The sequence below is a fragment of the Schistocerca piceifrons genome, chromosome 2, assembly GCF_021461385.2.
Source record: "Schistocerca piceifrons isolate TAMUIC-IGC-003096 chromosome 2, iqSchPice1.1, whole genome shotgun sequence".
Lineage (NCBI taxonomy): Eukaryota > Metazoa > Arthropoda > Insecta > Orthoptera > Acrididae > Schistocerca > Schistocerca piceifrons.
This window is the reverse complement of record NC_060139.1, coordinates 659,496,127-659,518,192: the sequence shown is the minus strand read 5'-3', so window position 1 is coordinate 659,518,192 and position 22,066 is coordinate 659,496,127. Positions and strand designations below refer to the sequence as shown.

General features: G+C 43.0%; 1 protein-coding gene across 1 annotated transcript in view; it reads left to right on the top strand.

Moving 5' to 3' along the window:
* Positions 1-1,641: 1,641 nt before the first annotated feature.
* Positions 1,642-22,066, top strand: part of LOC124776504 (muscle M-line assembly protein unc-89-like) — a 105,205-nt gene continuing 84,780 nt past the window's right edge. Inside the window, exon 1 of the mRNA XM_047251525.1 lies at positions 1,642-1,755. Coding sequence (XP_047107481.1) covers positions 1,695-1,755 — 61 coding nt within the window. The 5' untranslated portion in view covers positions 1,642-1,694. The remainder of the gene's footprint in view (positions 1,756-22,066) is intronic.

The following is a 22,066-nucleotide window of genomic DNA, read 5'->3' as shown; positions in this document are numbered from 1 at the left end:
GGAATCGAAATAATACACAAAATATATTTCGCCGTCAATATAGTCTTCCTTGTCTACATCACCATCATCATGCCATATGCTTCCGAAAATATACTTATTTTCAAACAGTCTCGAAACCTTTCATCAAGATTACAGTACTCTACAAACGAAGAACAAAGAGGGCATATTTATCCCTTTCATCCCAACAAGTATCTCCTGGGCCACACTCTCAAAGAACAGAATATCCGTTCCCCTTTTACGAAACGTTCCTGCGTCCCTATTAGATCAATCGCCCTGCACAGCTCATTAAAAAATTCGTCACACGAATAATTTTAAAATCTTTCCCTGACGAAGCGACGCTGTCGCTTAGTGCCAGATAGTTCCCAAGAGCACATCCTACTCTATTTCCCTGCAGACACTTTTTTGCTCACATGCCCATGCTGCCATCTCAAAACTGGAAATATGATTGTACAGTTTTTTTGGACATTTCAGAGTATACATTGATCGATACCTTAGTAACGAAACTACATAGGCTTAACAAAGGACAGATACCGACATTAAAGCCGGCCGGAGTGGCCGTGCGGTTCTAGGCGCTACAGTCTGGAACCGCGCGACCGCTACGGTCGCAGGTTCGAATCCTGCCTCGGGCATGGATGTGTGTGATATCCTTAGGTTAGTTAGGTTTAGTTAGTTCTAAGTTCTAGGCAACTGATGACTTCAGAAGTTAAGTCGTATAGTGCTCAGAGCCATTTGAACCATTTGAACCGAAATTAAACAAATTTTACATCTACAGTATACTGAAACGAGTAAACAAGATAATAATGTAACAAACGATAAACAGAGCTTTGAAAAAAATGGTTCAAATGGCTCTGAGCACTATGGGACTTAACTTCGGAGGTCATCAGTCCTCTAGAACTTATAACTACTTAAACCTAACTAACATAAGGACATCACACGCATCCATGCCCGAGGCAGGATTCGAACCTGCTACCGTAGCGGTCGCGCGGTTCCATACTGTATAAACAAAGGTGAGACGCTATAAAAATTCTACTGGTAACACACTGAAAAAATGACAAAACGCTGTTGGTACACATTTGGGATGTTTCCAATTCAATCCGTATTAATTAATGTGTGTCTAAATTAACAGTAAAATGTTTTTTGTTTGTCCCGTAAGAACTGTTTGAAAAACTGCGGCGGTTAAAGGCGCTTCAGTCTGGACCCGCGTGACCGCTACGGTCGCAGGTTCGAATCCTGCCTCGGGCATGGATGTGTGTGATGTCCTTAGGTTAGTTAGGTTTAATTAGTTCTAAGTTCTAGGCGACTGATGACCTCAGAAGTTGAGTCGCATAGTGCTCAGAGCCATTTGAACCAAAAACTGCGGATAGATAATTGATTACTTGTGCAGGTCTCTAAGTACCATCCAGACAGAACATGAGAACAGTATACAATGACCAGGTACGGTATTAAGACTCGTTGAGGTGTGACTCCCACCTCCATGTAAGTATACCTTGACAGATCTGCTTGTGTGCTGCCTACATTACAGTGGACGGCCGGCGTTTGCCCCCTTACATGTGATGCCCCTTGCACCGTGACGGTCACTGATGTTGCCGACTTGCGGTGTGGTCGAGGTCAGTCTGCAGATAGCCTTGTAGGGAGGGATCAGACGGCGCCTCTGTGCAGATCTGCCGCGATGCGTCAGTCGCAACACGACCGCCATGGGCCGCAGCTCGCTAATACCCTGGGCGCCTCTAGTCGTCGCTCTGCTTTTCGTCACAGGTACGGTCTGCCACAGAAGTTTCTAGGTTCAGTTGTGTCCAGTATATAGGGTGATTCCGTGATAATGTTGCAAACTTTCAGGGTTGATGGGAAGGGTGAGTGTATCAATATGTAGTAAGGGACACTGATCCGGAAACAACGGGATCAAAAGCTGTAAGCGAAAACCGTTTTGCTACCTCTGACGGTGGAATACGTGTACCTTACTGTTGTTGCTAATGTTGTTGGGCAGTCAACTTTCAGAGGTGGTGTTCTGGACTAAAATAAGAAACAAACGTCTAGTAAACATCATCTCCAAAATGCATACCTTAAGATACACGAGCCCAAGTTCATCTACGTAATATCAAACACGTTTCCTTTACTGCGAGTCCTTTTGTTTCTGTTTTCTGTAGGGGGTAATATGAAACAAAATAAGGAAGAAACGTCCAGTAAAATGGATTCTAAAATACATAACTTAAGAGCTATTTGCACGTGTTTAGTGGAAGAGATGTGTTCCACAATAGAGAAAATGAACAGGTGGTCATAGCTCTTAAAGTATGCTTTCTAGAACCCATATTTACTAGACATGTTTTTCTTGTCTTGGTCCATACTGCCACCTCTGAAAGCTGCCTACTATACAGTCTTAGTAACGACAGTACCAGAACATGTATTCTCCCATCAGAGGTATGACAACGATTTTTGCTCGTGTCTTTCGACTTGGTCGTCTTCGGATCAGGGTGGTCCCTTACCCCGGATCGATAAATGTACCCTCCTCCATCGTCCCTGAAAGTTGTAACATCATCAAGTAATCACCCTGAATACGTACCTTTTGAATTGTTGCATTGATTTAGGGATGTACCAGCAACAGACAACTACTCGTATTTGGCATAAAACCTGACGAAATATGGAGAAAGATAAACAGAACACAATAGTAAATTATAACAATAATAACTCTGATAACTTTAACGATCTTTGCTTTTCCAGGCTTATTTCAGCATTTTGTTGTATTTCTCATCGTACTGTAATGCTCTGACAGGAACATATCAGCAGTCCGTTCTTACATAAATGATGTAACACAAAGCACATACGTTGTTCAATAAACTGTCAGGCACGTATCAATGTGAACAAATGACGTACTCATCAGGACATCCGTGAATTCGTGTGAAAGAACAGCCGTTCAAATTACCAAAGTAGTTTATCTTCAAGATTGTGTTTTCGCAGACAAAAAAAGTAGCAACCGTGAATGTATCGTGACGGTGTCCTTGCGTTAAAGAGTCATAGAAGTGCAGCCACTTAAGATTGAAATAATTCACTCATGTTGATCGGAAGCTCACAACTGGTGGCAATAGGCGACGAGGTACCTTACATAGAAACTGGGGCACGATTATAGTAAGATCATCTCATTATCCAGATCTGAATCTCAGTGAGCATCAATGAGTTCTTTTGGAATGTCGAATTTACGCTACTCCACTGAGACCCAGGGGCGGTTCGAGAACCCCCCCCCCCCCCCCCCCCCCCAGCAACATATCATTTGGTGTCACTCTCTCGCCCTTCCTTCCCCACACTTAACCCCGCCTCCCTCAGACATTACTTGTGTTTCATCGCTTCCTCGGTAAAAACTTTCCACTGTAGCAGAAACAAAATTCTAAATATTATTCCAGTGCTAAATATTAGAAGAACAAAGAATTCATTTACATTTAAGGTACTTTTTCGAGATCATTAACAGAGTTTAAAGAAATATTTTTATTATATGTGTACTGGGTTGTTCACGTCAGTATATGGAGTGGAGGTACTAGGAAAAAGATCGACTGAGCGGCCCAGGAAGGGGTGACCAGGTCAGATTAATGACGTCAAGGGGAGAAGAGTAACTTGGGATAGAAATCATTGGAGGCATGTCGTTCACAAAGTTCTTACCCGGCTCGCTGAAAGGAAATCATGATGATGGTGATGATGATGGATCACAAGTTACAATGATAACTGACAATCTGAAAGTATTCAGTGACAGAGGAAAAAACGTGCCAGTAAACTTGGATCTGCAAATAAGCCGTTTGCGAGGTAACTGCGAATGCGTATGCAATGTGTCCTAGTTTACTTGGACAAGTATTATCATATACTTCCAGCAGCGTTAGTTTTCGCAACTAATTATAATACACCCTGCTAGCAAATTTGGCACTTGGGTGTCTGTGGAACACCTCTCAACGTATCGCCCAAGCGGCCGTTGTGGCGCTTCGCCCTTAAACCAGCCCTGCTGAGACCCTCACGAAACATATGCTACAAGAAGCCTTGATCCACTTCATCAAGAGTGTGCCTGCTTCTTTTTCACGCCGCTAGAGGATAGATCGAGTATTATTAGAGCCACTACTTACAAGATACTTGTAAGTGGCCCAGCAAGTATACAGGGTATCCCAGAAATGTTGCAACAGACTTCGAAGGGTTGTAGAGGGTGTCTTGAGGAACAAATTGAGGATAGGAACTCGTGTCCGGAAACGTCATCTCGCGACGCTGTAGAGACGATCCCTTCGGCAGCAAACGCGACTTTGTAGCTGACAGGCTGTAGGAGGAACATCTTGCAATATTGTTTGTTATTTTGTTATCGTGAGTGATTGCACGATTGCCAGTAGAGAAGATGCAGCTAGCTGCTGTACAGAAAGGCATTGTCTCCTACGAATGCGATGCTCTGCTACCTCGGCGGATGACGGTTTCGAACACGGGTTTCTACCTGCAATTTATTTTTCTCTTGGAACCCTAAAAAATCTCAAGTTTTTCGGCATGCAAGATTTCGATGCTCTGTAGCGTCGTTAGGTGACGTATCCGAACATGGGTAGCTATCCTCGTTTTGTTCCTCAAAATACCCTCTACTGTCCCTCGAAGTTTGTCGCAACGTTTCTGGAACGGCCTATATAAGTGCCCAGCATTCATTCACTACGCTGATGACCGGTACCTATAATGTCCATGTACCTGATATACTGCAAACAGCAAGGCACTACAATTTTATCAACAGCATGCGTTACAGCAACTAATTAATATCTACTCGGGAGGGGGGCAGATAATCACGTGAAACTGAGGTAAAATTGTGCTTCTATTGAGACTAGAAACAACATCCGTAAATGTGAGCGTCATTGTACTTGGTATACAGGTATAAAAATTATTCACAGATGGGGTTTTGTCTATAACAGGCATTTTTCGTCCTGGTGTGGAGAGTTCACAATAATTGTTTAAACTCAGTTCCTGTTGCCGAGGGCGCGCGTATGTGTCGCATCGCGGATGAGTTTAATGTCCAGGACATGATGAGAAGCGAATATTCAGCCACCCGCGAAATATTCGTGTTTAAAGTACGCTGTGTATTACATTGAAATTACTCACGCAAGTATCAAGTTCGTGCTTGCTCGCGTTTCCTGAAGCACTCATGGCGCGGATGATGGTTAATCTTCACGACATGAAACACGTATTAGAAACTTATTAATATTTGTCTAATAGTTCATACGCCTATTCCAGATGGAGCACATGTATCTGTTATTTCTATAAGAAGTCTTTTAGCAACATTGCCACCGTTTGGACGGGATTTTATCTTCGTTGATAGTCCGATGGCTATAATGTCCCAACACTCATTACTTTATTTATACTGCATCCAACAACAACATCTGCGCTACCAGGGGGAGCATGGCATACAATGTACAGCGGCCATCTTACATGTTCCCACGAGCTAACCTCATGGAAATGTCAGCGGCCTATGGGCATACAAAGATACTGTAGATCACTTAGTATATGAACAACTAACAACTAACACGTTGCCTGGTTCATATCTGTTTGTGTCGTTTTGGTAATCATAATGGCCAAATACATAAGGTTTCAAACTAATAGCGTCTTTTCAACTGTCTCCATGAACTAGTGGTGAGAGAGACGTGGAATAGCTTACAGCTACCACTTTCTTTGCCGTCAACAGAGACGATCATAACCACCTGACATTGAGTGATACAAAAATTGAGAGAGAAAAGAGAGAGATGGAGAAGCAGTTAGTATATTTCAGACCTCTATTCATTTGCATTTAATCCTCATGCAACTTCTTGACTGCCGCATTTGACCAGACGTTTTAGGGGCGCCGCTCCCATTGACACAGCCGACCAGGAAACCGATACAGTGGGTGTTGTGCATTACTAGCTCGCTGTAGATTAACTCCAAGGTTATCTAAGCAAAACATGAGCCATTCGGAGAAGCGGCACACGTTCTTTTCCTCTCAGCTGTCTTGCTCTAACTACAGGCAGTTTCGAGAAATTTTGCGTCACTTGCTATCTCTTCCGAGACTCTGAAATGCCGGGTCAGAGACGACGTACACTGCTTGATAATTGCTAGGGAACAGGGATATTGTTGGACAGAAATAATCACAAGCAACGTTAGAAAACATCAAACACGGTACATGTATGATGTACATGTATGATGGTGTATTTATAACTTGAAATGGTACAGATTTAATCACGAGGGAAAGCAGGATAGTAGATGAAAATAAAGATAACGTTTGACATAGATTGAACTACCGACACAAAGGTCGACATCGTACTCTCAGTAAGGAACATGCACTACTAGGGAAGCAATACCTATTTTGCACGTGTTACTGATGCTGGCTACCAAACTTTTGAGGACTCCTTGACGGATTACTGTCCCACTCCTCTCTCAAGGCGGTTTTCAGTTCTTTCACGGCTCGGAGAGGAAGTGGTTCCAATACGTTAACTTTCTAGCGTGTGTAACACCCCAGCGATCCTGTGTGGGTGGGAATTGTCGTCAATAAACAGAAAGTCTGGACCTGCCGACCACTAAACAAACGGAGATGATCCTGAGTAACAACCTCCCTGCAACACCGCTGTGCTGTAACAGTACCTCGCACAAAGAATGCAGTGGCATCGACCATTGCACATAATGTCTGCCCACACCGTAACGCCTATGTCATACTGATGACGTTCGTCAACATTCTTTGATATTTAATGTGTTCCCCTCTCTCTCCATCCTAACTGTCGGCCAGAATCCCTTGCCACGGTGACGGCGGATTTGTCGGACATCACTCAGAACCACAGTTGCTGGTCCTAACCAACATGCTCCCTACACCAAAGGATTCTTTTTCAACGATGATGTGGTTGAAGTGGAATGAATTTAGTAGGCTTCTGAGCATGCAGACCAGCCGGATTTAATCGCTGCGAAATAGTTCGGGCAGAGACACATATATCTTTTTTAGTTTCAACGTCTGCAGCAATCTGCCTACTAGTGAAACGTCGGTTCCCTTTCGCCACTAGGCCTACGTGTCGGTCCTCTCGTGGTGTGGTGGTCCGTTGAAACGTCCCCTTTGAAAAATTAAATTACTGTGCTGGTAAACTTCTACGTTATTTGATACAGAGACAGCTGAGTAAAACTGAACGTACTCAAATATTTCTCTATTTACTTATTCTGATCATCACTAAACTGACACACAATATTTTTAGCGCAACGCAATCTGACTTTCAATAATCCCTACAAAAGAATGGCCCTGACTAACAATAACCTATACCTTTCGTGAATCACTTACCTCATAAAAATCCTCGTTACTCGAACTACTGCAATCCAGCGAGCGCCAATACTGCCAGCTAAATAAAATATTCTAACTACTGAAGGCACTAACTACTGATAGGCATAGTTAGCAAATGAAAGATTTTGGTAGAGAACAAACAATGAATTTACCCTAATAATGTTCAAAAGTCGTGATATATATATATATATGAGTTATTACAAATGATTGAAGCGATTTCACAGCTCTACAATAACTTTATTATTTGAGATATTTTCACAATGCTTAGCACACACATACAAAAACTCAAAAAGTTTTTTTAGGCATTCACAAATGTTCGATATGTGCCCCTTTAGTGATTCGGCAGACATCAAGCCGATAATCAAGTTCCTCCCACACTCGGCGCAGCATGTCCCCATCAATGAGTTCGAAAGCATCGTTGATGTGAGCTCGCAGTTCTGGCACGTTTCTTGGTAGAGGAGGTTTAAACACTGAATCTTTCACATAACCCCACAGAAAGAAATCGCATGGTGTTAAGTCGGGAGAGCGTGGAGGCCATGACATGAATTGCTGATCATGATCTCCACCACGACCGATCCATCGGTTTTCCAATCTCCTGTTTAAGAAATGCCGAACATCATGATGGAAGTGCGGTGGAGCACCATCCTGTTGAAAGATGAAGTCGGCGCTGTCGGTCTCCAGTTGTGGCATGAGCCAATTTTCCAGCATGTCCAGATACACGTGTCCTGTAACCTTTTTTTTCGCAGAAGAAAAAGGGGCCGTAAACTTTAAACACAAAACTCGTTAACTTTTGGTGAATTGCGAATTTGCTGCACGAATGCGTGAGGATTCTCTACCGCCCAGATTCGCACACTGTGTCTGTTCACTTCACCATTAAGAAAAAATGTTGCTTCATCACTGAAAACAAGTTTTGCACTGAACGCATCCTCTTCCATGGGCTGTTGCAACCGTGCCGAAAATTCAAAGCATTTGACTTTGTCATTGGGTGTCAGGGCTTGTAGCAATTGTAAACGGTAAGGATTCTGTTTTAGCCTTTTCCGTAAGATTTTCCAAACCGTCGGCTGTGGTACGTTTAGCTCCCTGCTTGCTTTATTCGTAGACCTCCGCGGGCTACGCGTGAAACTTGCCCGCACGCGTTCAACTGTTTCTTTGCTCACTGCAGGCCGACCCGTTGATTTCCCCTTACAGAGGCATCCAGAAGCTTTAATCTGTGCATACCATCGCCGAATGGAGTTAGCAGTTGGTGGATCTTTGTTGAACTTCGTCCTGAAGTGTCGTTGCACTGTTATGACTGACTGATGTGAGTGCATTTCAAGCACGACATACGCTTTCTCGGCTCCTATCGCCATTTTGTCTCACTGTGCTCTCGAGCGCTCTGGCGGCAGAAACCTGAAGTGCGGCTTTAGCCGAAAAAAACTTTGAGTTTTTCTACGTATCTGTAGTGTGTTGTGACCATATGTCAATGAATGGAGCTACAGTGAATTTATGAAATCGCTTCAATCATTTGTAATAGCCCTATATATATATATATATATATATATATATATATATATATATATATATATATATATATATCCTTTCTCTGGCGGACACACGTCCAGATCGTTCGCTTATAGTAACCTCTCAAAACTGGCATCTCTCTCTCTCCACGTCCACCACTGCTGGCGGCTCACCTCCAACTGCGCAACGCTACGCGCTGTTCACATCCAACTGCCCAACACTACACAAGCGAATAGTCCAACAATGAGTTCAACCAGCCACAGACGGCACACAGCAAAGTCAGTGATCTTAATACAGAGAGCTACGTGGCGTTACCAACACAAAAACCTAAACAGCCTACTTACACCGTCTACGACCACCTACATGCTTTCACATTGCATTTCCATTTTCAGCTGCGGTTTTTTTTTTTTTTTTGTTTTTATCGCGAGATGACACTTTTGGACATACCCATCACTGTGGCCACAGTAGTGGCACTTTGGCCGGCTTCGAGTCGTCCAACTGCCCGTCCACGATCGTAAGCAGTCAAATGACGTCTTGCAGACTTGTTGCCGTACCACACGGAATGTCGCACTAATCGGTTCCACAACAATCTTCGTCAAATACCGTACTGCATGAATTGTCGAATGTACGCAGAACGTTCGTGCACAGGCTTTGCTGCAGTTAACTCGTCCCGCCTTCTACATTTTCTTTAACCATCGTTGGCCGACTGTTCCGTAGCAAGTGTCGGTTGTTCCGTAGCAGGTGACAGTTATTCTACTAAGTGTCATTTTTTCCTTAGCACTTGTCAAGCAGTGTATCAAACTGCAAAACGATTTAGAAACGATCTCTGAATGTTGTGAAAATTGGCAGTTGAATCTAAATAACGAAAAGAGTGAGGTCATCCAAATGAGTGCTAAAAGGAACTCGTTAAACTTCGGTTACACGATAAATCAGTCTACTCTAAAAGCCGTAAATTCAACTAAATACCTAGGTATTACCATTACGAACAACTTAAATTGGAAGGAACACTTAGAAAATGTTATGGGGAAGGCTAACCAAACACTGCGTTTTATTGGCACGACACTTAGAAAATGTAACAGACCTACTAAGGAGACTGCCTACACTACGCTTGTGCATCCTCTTTTAGCATATTGCTGCGCGGTGTGAGATCCTTACCAGATAGGACTGACGGGGTACATCGAAAAAGTTCAAAGATGGTCAGCACGTTTTGTATTATCGCGAAATATAGGAGAAGTGTCACAGAAATGATACAGGATTTGGGCTGGACATCATTGAAAGAAAGGCATTTTTCGTTGCGACGGAATCTTCTAGCAAAATTCCAATCACCAACTTTCTTCTCCGAATGCGAAAATGTTTGGTTGACACCGACCTACATAGGGAGGAACGATAACCACGATAAAATAAGGGAAATCAGAGCTCGAACGGAAAGATATAGGTGTTTATTCTTTCTGCGCGGTATACGAGATTGGATTAATAGAGAATCGTGAAGGTGGTTCGATGAACCCTGTGCCAGGCACTTAAATGTGATTTTCAGTGTATCCATGTAGATGTAGATGTAGATGTAGATGTACAGTATTAGAGGCTGCCCTACCGGAAGGTGCAAGGAGGGCTCCAGAGGGGTCTCAGAGGTGAACCACGATCCATCGCTAAACTAAAAAATGGCTCTGAGCACTATGGGACGTAACTTCTAAGGTCATCAGTCCCCTAGAACTTAGAACTAATTAAACCTAACTAACCTAAGGACATCACACACATCCATGCCCGAGGCAGGATTCGAACCTGCGACCGTAGCGGTCGCGCGGTTCCAGACTGTAGCGCCTAGAACCGCTCGGCCACCACGGTAGGCCATCGCTAAACTAATTTTATGTTTAAGTTCTGCTTGTATGATACCGAATGATAATTCCACAGCACTGGTTTTTGTATATATCCTGAAACAAAATTAATATCCCGATACATTTTCAAATACTTACCGGTGCTCGTCAGGACTTCTCGATGACACATCGTCCACTATATGGTTCAGTAGCCAGCTGACCACTCATAGTTGCGGTAGCTCGATAAGTTTTAGTAGGAAATAACTTGTTTCTAATCGCTCAGTAATTTTATTGTGAATGCATTTGTTTCGTAAATTAGTAACAGTGCTTTTTTCACGTGCTAAAGCGTGTGAAACTAAACTTGATATGTATTAAACGTAATCATGTGACGATGTCTTTAGATGAGAATTTGGAAATGCTTAAAAAGTTAGGTTAGGCGAGTCTCTTCAAAACATTGCGTGTGAGCCAGAGATTGGCATAACAACTGTAGAAGACGGGAAAAACTACGAAAACACTTGAAAGTCATACAATGACAGTCGGTGACGTGAAAGGACTAAAAAAACGCAAGACTGAAGAAAGCTAAAAGTGAAATTCGAGACAAAGCTTTGTGAGTGTGATCTGAGCAGGAGAGGAGAAAAGGACCAGCGTTGTTCGGGGAAATCATAAAAGGAAAGGTACTGTTCTTGTACGAAAAATTACTTAAAAATGAAATGTTTGCAGTGAGCGAAGACTGGTTACATTGGCGCGAAAAACGCCATGGCATGCAAAATATACACTCCTGGAAATTGAAATAAGAACACCGTGAATTCATTGTCCCAGGAAGGGGAAACTTTATTGACACATTCCTGGGGTCAGATACATCACATGATCACACTGACAGAACCACAGGCACATAGACACAGGCAACAGAGCATGCACAATGTCGGCACTACTACAGTGTATATCCACCTTTCGCAGCAATGCAGGCTGCTATTCTCCCATGGAGACGATCGTAGAGATGCTGGATGTAGTCCTGTGGAACGGCTTGCCATGCCATTTCCACCTGGCGCCTCAGTTGGACCAGCGTTCGTGCTGGACGTGCAGACCGCGTGAGACGACGCTTCATCCAGTCCCAAACATGCTCAATGGGGGACAGATCCGGAGATCTTGCTGGCCAGGGTAGTTGACTTACACCTTCTAGAGCACGTTGGGTGGCACGGGATACATGCGGACGTGCACTGTCCTGTTGGAACAGCAAGTTCCCTTGCCGGTCTAGGAATGATAGAACGATGGGTTCGATGACGGTTTGGATGTACCGTGCACTATTCAGTGTCCCCTCGGCGATCACCAGTGGTGTACGGCCAGTGTAGGAGATCGCCCCCCACACCATGATGCCGGGTGTTGGCCCTGTGTGCCTCGGTCGTATGCAGTCCTGATTGTGGCGCTCACCTGCACGGCGCCAAACACGCATACGACCATCATTGGCACCAAGGCAGAAGCGACTCTCATCGCTGAAGACGACACGTCTCCATTCGTCCCTCCATTCACGCCTGTCGCGACACCACTGGAGGCGGGCTGCACAATGTTGGGGCGTGAGCGGAAGACGGCCTAACGGTGTGCGGGACCGTAGCCCAGCTTCATGGAGACGGTTGCGAATGGTCCTCGCCGATACCCCAGGAGCAACAGTGTCCCTAATTTGCTGGGAAGTGGCGGTGCGGTCCCCTACGGCACTGCGTAGGATCCTACGGTCTTGGCGTGCATCCGTGCGTCGCTGCGGTCCGGTCCCAGGTCGACGGGCACGTGCACCTTCCGCCAACCACTGGCGACAACATCGATGTACTGTGGAGACCTCACGCCCCACGTGTTGAGCAATTCGGCGGTACGTCCACCCGGCCTCCCGCATGCCCACTATACGCCCTCGCTCAAAGTCCGTCAACTGCACATACGGTTCACGTCCACGCTGTCGCGGCATGCTACCAGTGTTAAAGACTGCGATGGAGCTCCGTATGCCACGGCGAACTGGCTGACACTGACGGCGGCGGTGCACAAATGCTGCGCAGCTAGCGCCATTCGACGGCCAACACCGCGGTTCCTGGTGTGTCCGCTGTGCCGTGCGTGTGATCATTGCTTGTAAAGCCCTCTCGCAGTGTCCGGAGCAAGTATGGTGGGTCTGACACACCGGTGTCAATGTGTTCTTTTTTCCATTTCCAGGAGTGTAATTATTTCGGGCCAGAAGCTTTCTGCTGTCTAAAGAGCTGCCAATGAATTAGTTCTGAAATTTGAAAACTTAGTTAAAGAGCTTAACTTGACCCTTGACCAGGCTTATAACGCCGATGAGTCTGGCCTGAACTAAAAGATGTTCCCATAAGTATTCAGTTCGTAACAGGTACAAAACTTGATAAAGACAGAATTACTATTGCTCTCTGTAGTATCGCTAATGGTAGTCAAAAGATGCCTTTGTTTGCGATCGGAAATGCAAAAGAAAAACAGGCGTTAAATATATTAATATCGCATCACTACCTGTATATCATCGTAACCAGGAGTCAACATGGATGGAATTCGGCCTCTTTAAGGAGTAGTTTTACGATCAATTAGTCCCTGACGTTACAGAAGACCTAAAAGCAAAGAAGAAACTCCATACACTTATCATATTTATACTCGAAAATGCGACGTCTCATCCATGTGAACCTGAATTTTAAAATGTGAAATAAAAGCTTTATTTCTTCCTGCCAACGTGATAGATCTAGTCCAACCAATGGATCAGGAGTCAGTGAGTAGCTGAAGTAGTGATATTGTCGAAAATACATTTGATCAATTTTAGAGAGGACTAAAGAAGGCAAAAGCTGGTTTCAAGCGATGAAATCAATAAATATAAAAGATGTGATTTATACAATTGCCGAAGTGTGGGAAGAAATGCCGGCATAAACCCTTGAAATATCTTGACCCGAACTGTAGCCAAAAATGAATGAAATTAAAGATGAAACATCAGAAGAAAGGACTGGTGAGAATCAAGATGAAACAGACCATGCAACAAGCGATGAAAGTGAAGACGTAGACACTCAAGCGATTTTGAGGCATTTGCAAACCTTACAATCGATCGTTGAGCCCGGTGACGTAATTGAGTGCATCAGGAATCTGACGTCGACTGCCCAGTGGAAGAAGAATCAACTGACGATCATATCATTGCGCTTTAAACTGAAGAACCGATGAGAACGAGAAAGATGATCACGGCAACGAAGACAGTAAACCTATGGCACGAGTATCACATACAGATGCTACAATTGCATCTGATATAGTATTTCAATACATCTAAATATACTCTACGTTTATCCCGAAAAACATTTTTGGACAGGTAATGACGCAACATCGAGGCAAAATCAAGGTTTTTGGTTGCTAAGCAAACGCTGATTATAGATTTCTTTCTTCCTGCTTAAGAACAGAACATTTTTTTACTGTATGACTCAAGATTTAAACACTTAATTGAAAATTAGTTGCGTTTCACTTTGGTACTGTAATAAGATATGCCTACCGGTTAAACTTTCACTCACAGCAGCATTCTTTTGCCGTACGATACAGACGTATTTTACAGTCCAGACTCTACATTACATTACAGATTCGTTCAAGATTTTTTAAGTGTGTCGACGTTTCCTTTTCGATTTGCTACTCTTTTAATATGGAACAATATTTTAGACAGCATTCCCAGTTGAAAATTAAAGTTTTACTATACTGTATTGTGATGTTGCGAGCCAATAAAAGTGTTCCTCTGATAATCGGACTTTTTTTTTTTGCACTCCGACCATGCTTTTGGACCAGTAGGGGACAGAGGCGAATACAGAAAAACCTCAAGGAGGGGGCGCTAAAGATATCTTGTGCTGCCTTTACTTTTACCATAATAAAGAATAATCAAGTGCAAAGGTTAAGAAAGTTTTATTTAAACTGATTATACATATATACAAGACAATTCTATCTAATGATATAAAAAAGTTACAATTGTGTTTCTCTTCACAATCAACTGATCACTCTCTCTCTTGACTAATCTTCACACTTGCACTTGCTACAACTAGGACTTTTTACTTATTCATTCTTCAGTCTTAATATTTCTGTTTGTTAATATAAACTAACTTCCTATTTGGCTAATAGTCCGTATTTATGACTCTACGTATCAAAGGTTCTCTGTACAAGGAAACAGTAGAACATTCGCAATTTTTCTCGAACAAATGCCAGACATAATAAGGTATCGAGGTCACTAGAATGGCTGCGACTTTTCTCGTAGGTATGTGTTAGCTATCTACGTGCCAGACAGAAACGTATAAAATACGATGACGCGGACGCGCATGCTACATAGGAAAGTACAACTACTCGATAACTCGATTCAGTCGACTGGCAAAAGAAACGAACGAATAGCGTGCGGGCTGACTGGCGGGGGCGGCGCGGGTGGCAATGCGGGCGGCCCCGCCCCCCCCCCCCCCCCCCCATACGTATCCTCCGCCCCTTGAGGGGAAGTATTAGCGATGTTCTACATTATTTAATTGGAGTCAGTTACTCCGAAGGGGAACATCGAATAGGAATATCTGTAAAGGGAATATTCAGATATACAAAATTGTAATTTATTATTATTTATTGATTTTCAGCAGCATACACCCATTTCCATGTATACATTTACGGAAAATAGATACTGATTATAACAACATTAATGAAAGTACTGAACCAGTCATAAAATAGCAATGATAATTTAGAGTCTAGTTTTGCGACGGTAAAAGAATAATCATTTTCGTGCACAGGCTTTGCTGCGGTTAACATCAAGAAGAATATAATAATTCCAATCCCAAAGAAAGCATGTGTTGACAGATGTGAAAATTACCGAACTATCAGTTTAATAAGTCACAGCTGCAAAACACTAACTCGTATTCTTTACAAACGAATGGAAAAACTGGTAGAAGCCGACCTCGGGAAGAGCAGTTTGGATTCCGCAGAAATGTTGGAACACGTGAGGCAATGCTGACCCTACGACTTATCATAGAAAATAGATTAAGGAAAGGCAAACCTACGTTTCTAGCATTTGTAGACTTAGAGAAAGCTTTCGACAATGTTGACTAGAATACTCTCTTTCAAATTCTAAAGATGGCGGGGGTAAAATACAGGGAGCGAAGGGCTATTTACAATTCGCACAGAAACCAGATGGCAGTTATAAGAGTCGAGGAGCATGAAAGGGAAGCAGCGGTTGGGAAGGGAGTGAGACAGGGTTATAGCTTATCCCCGATGTTATTCAATCTGTATATTGAGCAAGCAGTAAAGGAAACAAAAGAAAAGTTCGGAGTAGGTATTAAAATCCATGGAGTAGAAATAAAAACGTTGAGGTTCGCTGATGACATTGTAATTCTGTCAGAGACAGCAAAGGACTTGGAAGAACGGAATGGACAGTGTCTTGAAAGGAGGATATAAAACCAACATCAACAAAAGCAAAACGAGGATAATGGAATGTAGTCGAATTAAGTCGGGTGATGCTGAGGGAATTAGATTAGGAAATGAGACACTTAAAGTGGTAAAGGAGTTTTGCTATTTGGGGAGCAAAATAACTGATGATGGGCGAAGTAGAGAGGATATAAAATGTAGACTGGCAATGGCAAGGAAAGCGTTTCTGAAGAAGAGAAATTTGTTAACATCGAGTATAGATTTAAGTGTCAGGAAGTCGTTTCTGAAAGTATTTGTATGGAGTGTAGCCATGTATGGAAGTGAAACATGGACGATAAATAGTTTGGACAAGAAGAGAATAGAAGCTTTTGAAATGTGGTGCTACAGAATAATGCTGAAGATTAGATGGTTAGATCACATAACTAATGAGGAGGTTTTGAATAGAATTGGGGAGAAGAGGAGTTTGTGGCACAACTTGACAAGAAGAAGGGACCGGTTGGTAGGACATGTTCTGAGGCATCAAGGGATCACAAATTTAGCATTGGAGGGCAGCGTGGAGGGTAAAAATCGTAGAGGGAGACCAAGAGATGAATACACTAAGCAGATTGAGAAGGATGTAGGTTGCAGTAGGTACTGGGAGATGAAGAAGCTTGCACAGGATAGAGTAGCATTGAGAGCTGCATCAAACCAGTCTCAGGACTGAAGACAACAACAACAACAACAACAACAACACGTCTACATTTTCTTTTACTATAATTGATCGGGTGTTCCGCAGCAATTGCTCGTTGTTCCATAGCAATTGACAGTTATTCCTTAGCAAGTGGCAGTTACTGCTTAGCAAATGTCAAGGACATTACCTAGTGGTCAACTACTCCTGATCCCAAGAGAGTACTACTGGACACATACAATGCCTTTCACGTCACGTGAGTTTTTGATGCTTACCTATCAAAATTAAGCGTGCCTCCATTCTCCTAGAAGTTTACAACCGCAAAACGAAAAAGTACGCACGTTTGCAGTTATTAGTTAATACATATGTAAAAACAAGAACGTAAGATTAGTATTACAGTTTTCGTCTTAATGCAAAAAAGAGCAAACGACGTTATACACACATCAAAAACAGTTTTGATTCAATACAGTTCCCGGAACTCCTGAAGAAAGTCGTTGACTGTGGATATTGTATCACAGATACAGTCCCTTTGACTGTTCAGAGATGTCACTAAACCCGCCCAAAGATCTAAACAACCATGCATGAGCAGCGCCTATTAGACGGAGGGGGTCCGACGGCCGATCAGTTCCAGTCATTCCGCCAGAAAGGAGGTACACGGCTCGTGTTGTCTGTAGTTAAAGCATGCCTATCGGTCAATACCGCCGGTCGCGTCCGCATTGTTACTTTGTGCCAGGAAGGGCTCTCGACAAGTGAAGTGTCCAGGCGTCTCGGCATGAAGCAAAGCGATGTTGTTCGGACGTGGAGTAGATACAGGGAGACAGGAACTGTCAGTGAGATGCCTCGTTCAGGCCACTCAAGGGCTACTACTGTAGTGGATGACCGCTACCTACGAATTATGGCTCGGGGGGAACCCTAACAGCAGCGCCACCATGTTGAATAATGCTTTACGTGCAGCCACAAGCCGTCGTGTTACGACTAAAACTGTGCGCAATAGGCTGAATGATGCGCAACTTCGCTCCCGACGTCCATGGCGAGATCCATCTTTGCAACCACACCATGCAGCGTGGTATAGATGGGCCCAACAACAGGCCGAATGGATCGCTCAGGATTGGCATCACGTTCTCTTCACCGATGCGTGTCGCATATACCTTCAACCAGACAATCGCCGGAGATGTGTTTGGAGGAAACCCGGTTAGGCTGAACGCCTTAGACACACTGTCCAGCGAGTGCAGCTAGGTGGAGGTTCCCTACTGTTTTGGGGTGGCATTATGTGGGGCCGACGTACGCCGCTGGTGGTCATGGGAGGCCCCGTAACGGCTGTACGATACGTGAATACCATCCTCCGACCGATAGTGCAACCATATCGGCAGCATATTGGCGAGATATTCGTCTTCGTGGACGACAATTCGGGCCTCCATCGTGCACATCTTGTGAATGGCTTCCTTCAGGATAACGACATTGCTCGACTAGAGGGCCAGCATGTTCTCCAGACATGAACCCTATCGAACATGCCTGGGATAGATTGAAAGTGGCATTTTATGGACTATGTGACCCACCAACCACTCTGAGGGATCTACGCCGAATCGCTGTTGAGGATTGGGACAATCTGGACCAACAGTGCCTTGATGAACTTGTGAGTAGTATGTCACGACGAATACAGGCATGCATCATTGCAATAGGACGTGCCACTGGGTATTAGAGGTACCGGTGCGTACAGCAATTTCGATCACCACCTCTCAAGGTCTCGCTGTGTGGTGGTACATCATTCAGTGTGTGGTTTTCATGAGGAATAAAAAGTGTGGAAATGGTGTTTATGTTGATTTCTATTCCAATTTTCTGTACAGGTTCCGGAACTTTCTGAACCGAGGCGATGCAAAACTTTTTTTCATATATGTACTTCAATCAGACCACGATTTCGCTATACCCAATAGACATCGGTATCCATACGATGGCATGCTTACCAATATGTTCGAAAACGTCGTGCATTAAAAAGAGATTCTTCGGTGCTCATACCTCTGTTTCTATAGGATAGGAGCCATTTGTATACCCAACGGAATGATCGTCTTAGTGTTAGGCCTAATATCCTATAGTCCATGGTTAAAGTATTATCACACCCTCCCTCCTGCAGAGGTAGGTTCCTTTTGCGTTTCATGTGGTCGTCTCTGGGCGTGATGGGACTTAAGAAGGCACCATTAGTTCATGGGTGGTTCCTCGGAATACAAAAAAGGGGTTTTTCACTATATCTTCATTGTCACCAGCGGACCAAAACCCCGTCGAGGATTCCAAGATGGCTACGCTCAGAAAATGGCTGTAACTTTTACAATACATTCTTAAGATCACACTCTCCAACAACCTTAAAAATTTTCTTTATATGTTTATCCCTTCCCCTGATACAGGGGGTTCAAAGTTACCCCAGTCGTGAAAATAAAATATGCACGTAAAATTAAATAAATTGATTGACGACGGGTATACCAGTGTCAATCATATGATTTAATTTAACGGACGCGTATACTATTGATTGAACGAATGATGCATTTGCGTAAATTCGTGGGCGGTTACTTAGGAAACTCCAAAATGTCGTGTTTCCCCATTTTGTCGCCATCAGCAGCGGATAAAACACTAGTCGCGGATTCCAAGACGGTTATGCACAGAAGAAAGCTGGAACTTTTACGGTATATACCCAAGATCCAGATCTCGAACAACCTTGAAAATATTCTTGATAGATTTAGCCATTTCCAAGATAGATATGTTCAAAGTTACTTTACTTGTACACGTAAAATGCGGTGTGAGACTAAAACGCAGTTTATAAAGTGATATGGCATGGAGAAATAAGCTGTAAAGTGCCTCTGTTATTATCAGAAGGGTTCTTGGAACTCCATGTTGAAGCACATGCAAAATATTTGTGCACATAAAATAAATTTCTTTTCATGTGAGTGACATGCCCTGATGTGGCAGGAAAAAGAAGGGAATCAGCGGAAAAATGCTCCTCTTGGAGCACAAGAAAGGTAAATATTTTCCTGTTTAAGAGACTCTGACCAGAAAGTGTGGTATCACCTGCCTCATTCCGCCTTCCTCAGTTCTTTTAAAATTTTATCCAAAAATTTTGGTATGTGAATATTTTCGCACTTTTTTATGCTGAGAGAGAAGGAGACATAGGCAGTGGGAAAGAGGCGGAAAGGTAGTAAGTACTGGAAGATAGTAGATAGTGGCTGTGCTGAAGGAAGAGCGAATGATTCAAATGTTCAAATGCCTCTGAGCACTATGGGACTTAACATCTATGGTCATCAGTCCCCTATAACTTAGAACTACTTAAACCTAAGTAACCTAAGGACAGCACACAACACCCAGTCATCACGAGGCAGAGAAAATCCATGACCCCGCCGGGAATCGAACCCAGGAACCCGGGCGCGGGAAGCGAGAAAGCTACCGCACGACCACGAGCTGCGAACAGAGCGAATGAGACAAACGCATTGTGAGAGAGAGAGAGAGGGACACTGTGTGAGTGACGTAGTTGCCGGATGCAAAAGAGTGTTAGGAAAAGAAAGGAGACAGTCCGAGTGGGAGAGGATTAAAGCGAAAGGGAAAGTGGAATTGGGTAACAACCAGTAATAATGAGGGACAGGGTCTATGACAATAAGAAGGAAGAGAGGGATGGTGACAGTGAGAAGCCACAGTAGCAGTAAGAGAGAATGAAAAGAATGAATGAGATAGTAGCAGCAAGAGAGAGCAAGAGGGAAACTGTGAGAGTGAGAGGAAATAGAAGTAGCAGAACAGAACGAAGGACACTGTGGCTGTGAGACAGGAGACATTGACAGTTAGAGAGAAACAAAGAGATAATGGGTGGGGAGAATGAGTGAGTGAAAATGGACTGCCACACACAATGAAAGCATAGCTCTAGTGTCGTTTGATTAAATTATCTATAGGCAAGAAATGTATCTGATGTTTTTTGAATTGTAATAGTGTAGCTCTTTACCGCTATGACATATTACTATTACCTCATTTGTTTTCGAAATAAAATTTACGTCAAAATTTAAGCAAAACGTTTGACAAATGGCTGCTGTAAGCGATAATTACTGTTTAGAGTTTGTTACTATGTTTGGGCTTTCTCTTGGATCCTACATTTCGTAAAAGAAATATTCGAAATCCGATGGTGACTGATTTTATTGTCAGCAACACGATCATTCAGAGCAGGTTTACTTTCAAATTCCTGTAATGAACGTAAATAATAGGAGTATAGCTGCTTCCATAAAGCTTCCATTAGCATGGATTCATGATATGTTGACTAAAAATGGCACACAGCGTGCCTGTAAAAGTTTATTGCAATAATAGACAGTTTAATCTATCTAACAAAGCTTAAACAATCTATCCTTCAGTGATATCATTTCTTCAATAAATATAAAAATCTGTTCGTAGATCAAACTAAGTCTTAACCAGCAATCAAAATTTTACATTTCTCAACAGTACAAATCACGAGTATAATCTATTCTTTCACTATCGAAAAGAAATGCAACAAAAATCTGAGTTACGTTTAATTTAGTACCGCTTCTCCTACGTTTTACTTAAACGTCTTAGCCTGGTACCTATATTTTGAATCTAATCTCACAATGAATTCTAAATGAAATTACTAACCAGAATGTTACCCAAAAAACTAAAAAAATAACAAGTTACTTGGCATAAGTTATCACCTCATAACTGTAACTTCTAATCTTACGTCTATCCATTTTAAATACGTAAAAGAAGCAACTGTCAGCAGCTGGTGCGAATGTCACCAGTATTCTCTCGACAACGAAACCAATAAACATTATCCTGTACTTTTCTAGTTATAACAATTATAATATGATTGTTTGACTAGTGGCTAGGCACTAAATTTATGAAAGTCACATCTACGATGCTTTCACTGTTTAACCAGTACAACTGATTTCGGATAGATGTCAGCTCTTCTGAAACGCTGCTCTTTTACGGGATACCATCTAATCGCAAACTGAGACACGTAGAAGTGACACTAACAGCACGACGTGCACGTCCCACACGTCTCGTCGTGTCATCCGCACATCCGCATATTGAGACGCGTAAGACGAGTGACGTACACATGTCAGGTACTGGTCACTCACCTACGATTGCCAAACTGACAGTGTGTGACTCGCGAATGAAAGGGTCACTATTGTTAGATTCGAGTTATGAAACAAATTCGGATACAAATGATGAAGACGAAGGAACTGCTGCTTGATTCATTAACGAATAAAAAATTCAAATCACCAAGTAAATAGATTTTGTTTGAAAGGAAAAGCTGTGGACAATTTGAAACTACGATGACGACGAGTGATACTGATATTACATATTACTTCAGAATGACTAGAAAGCAGTTTCATGAAGTACATGCGCTCATACAACACGGCATAGACTCAAACGGATGTA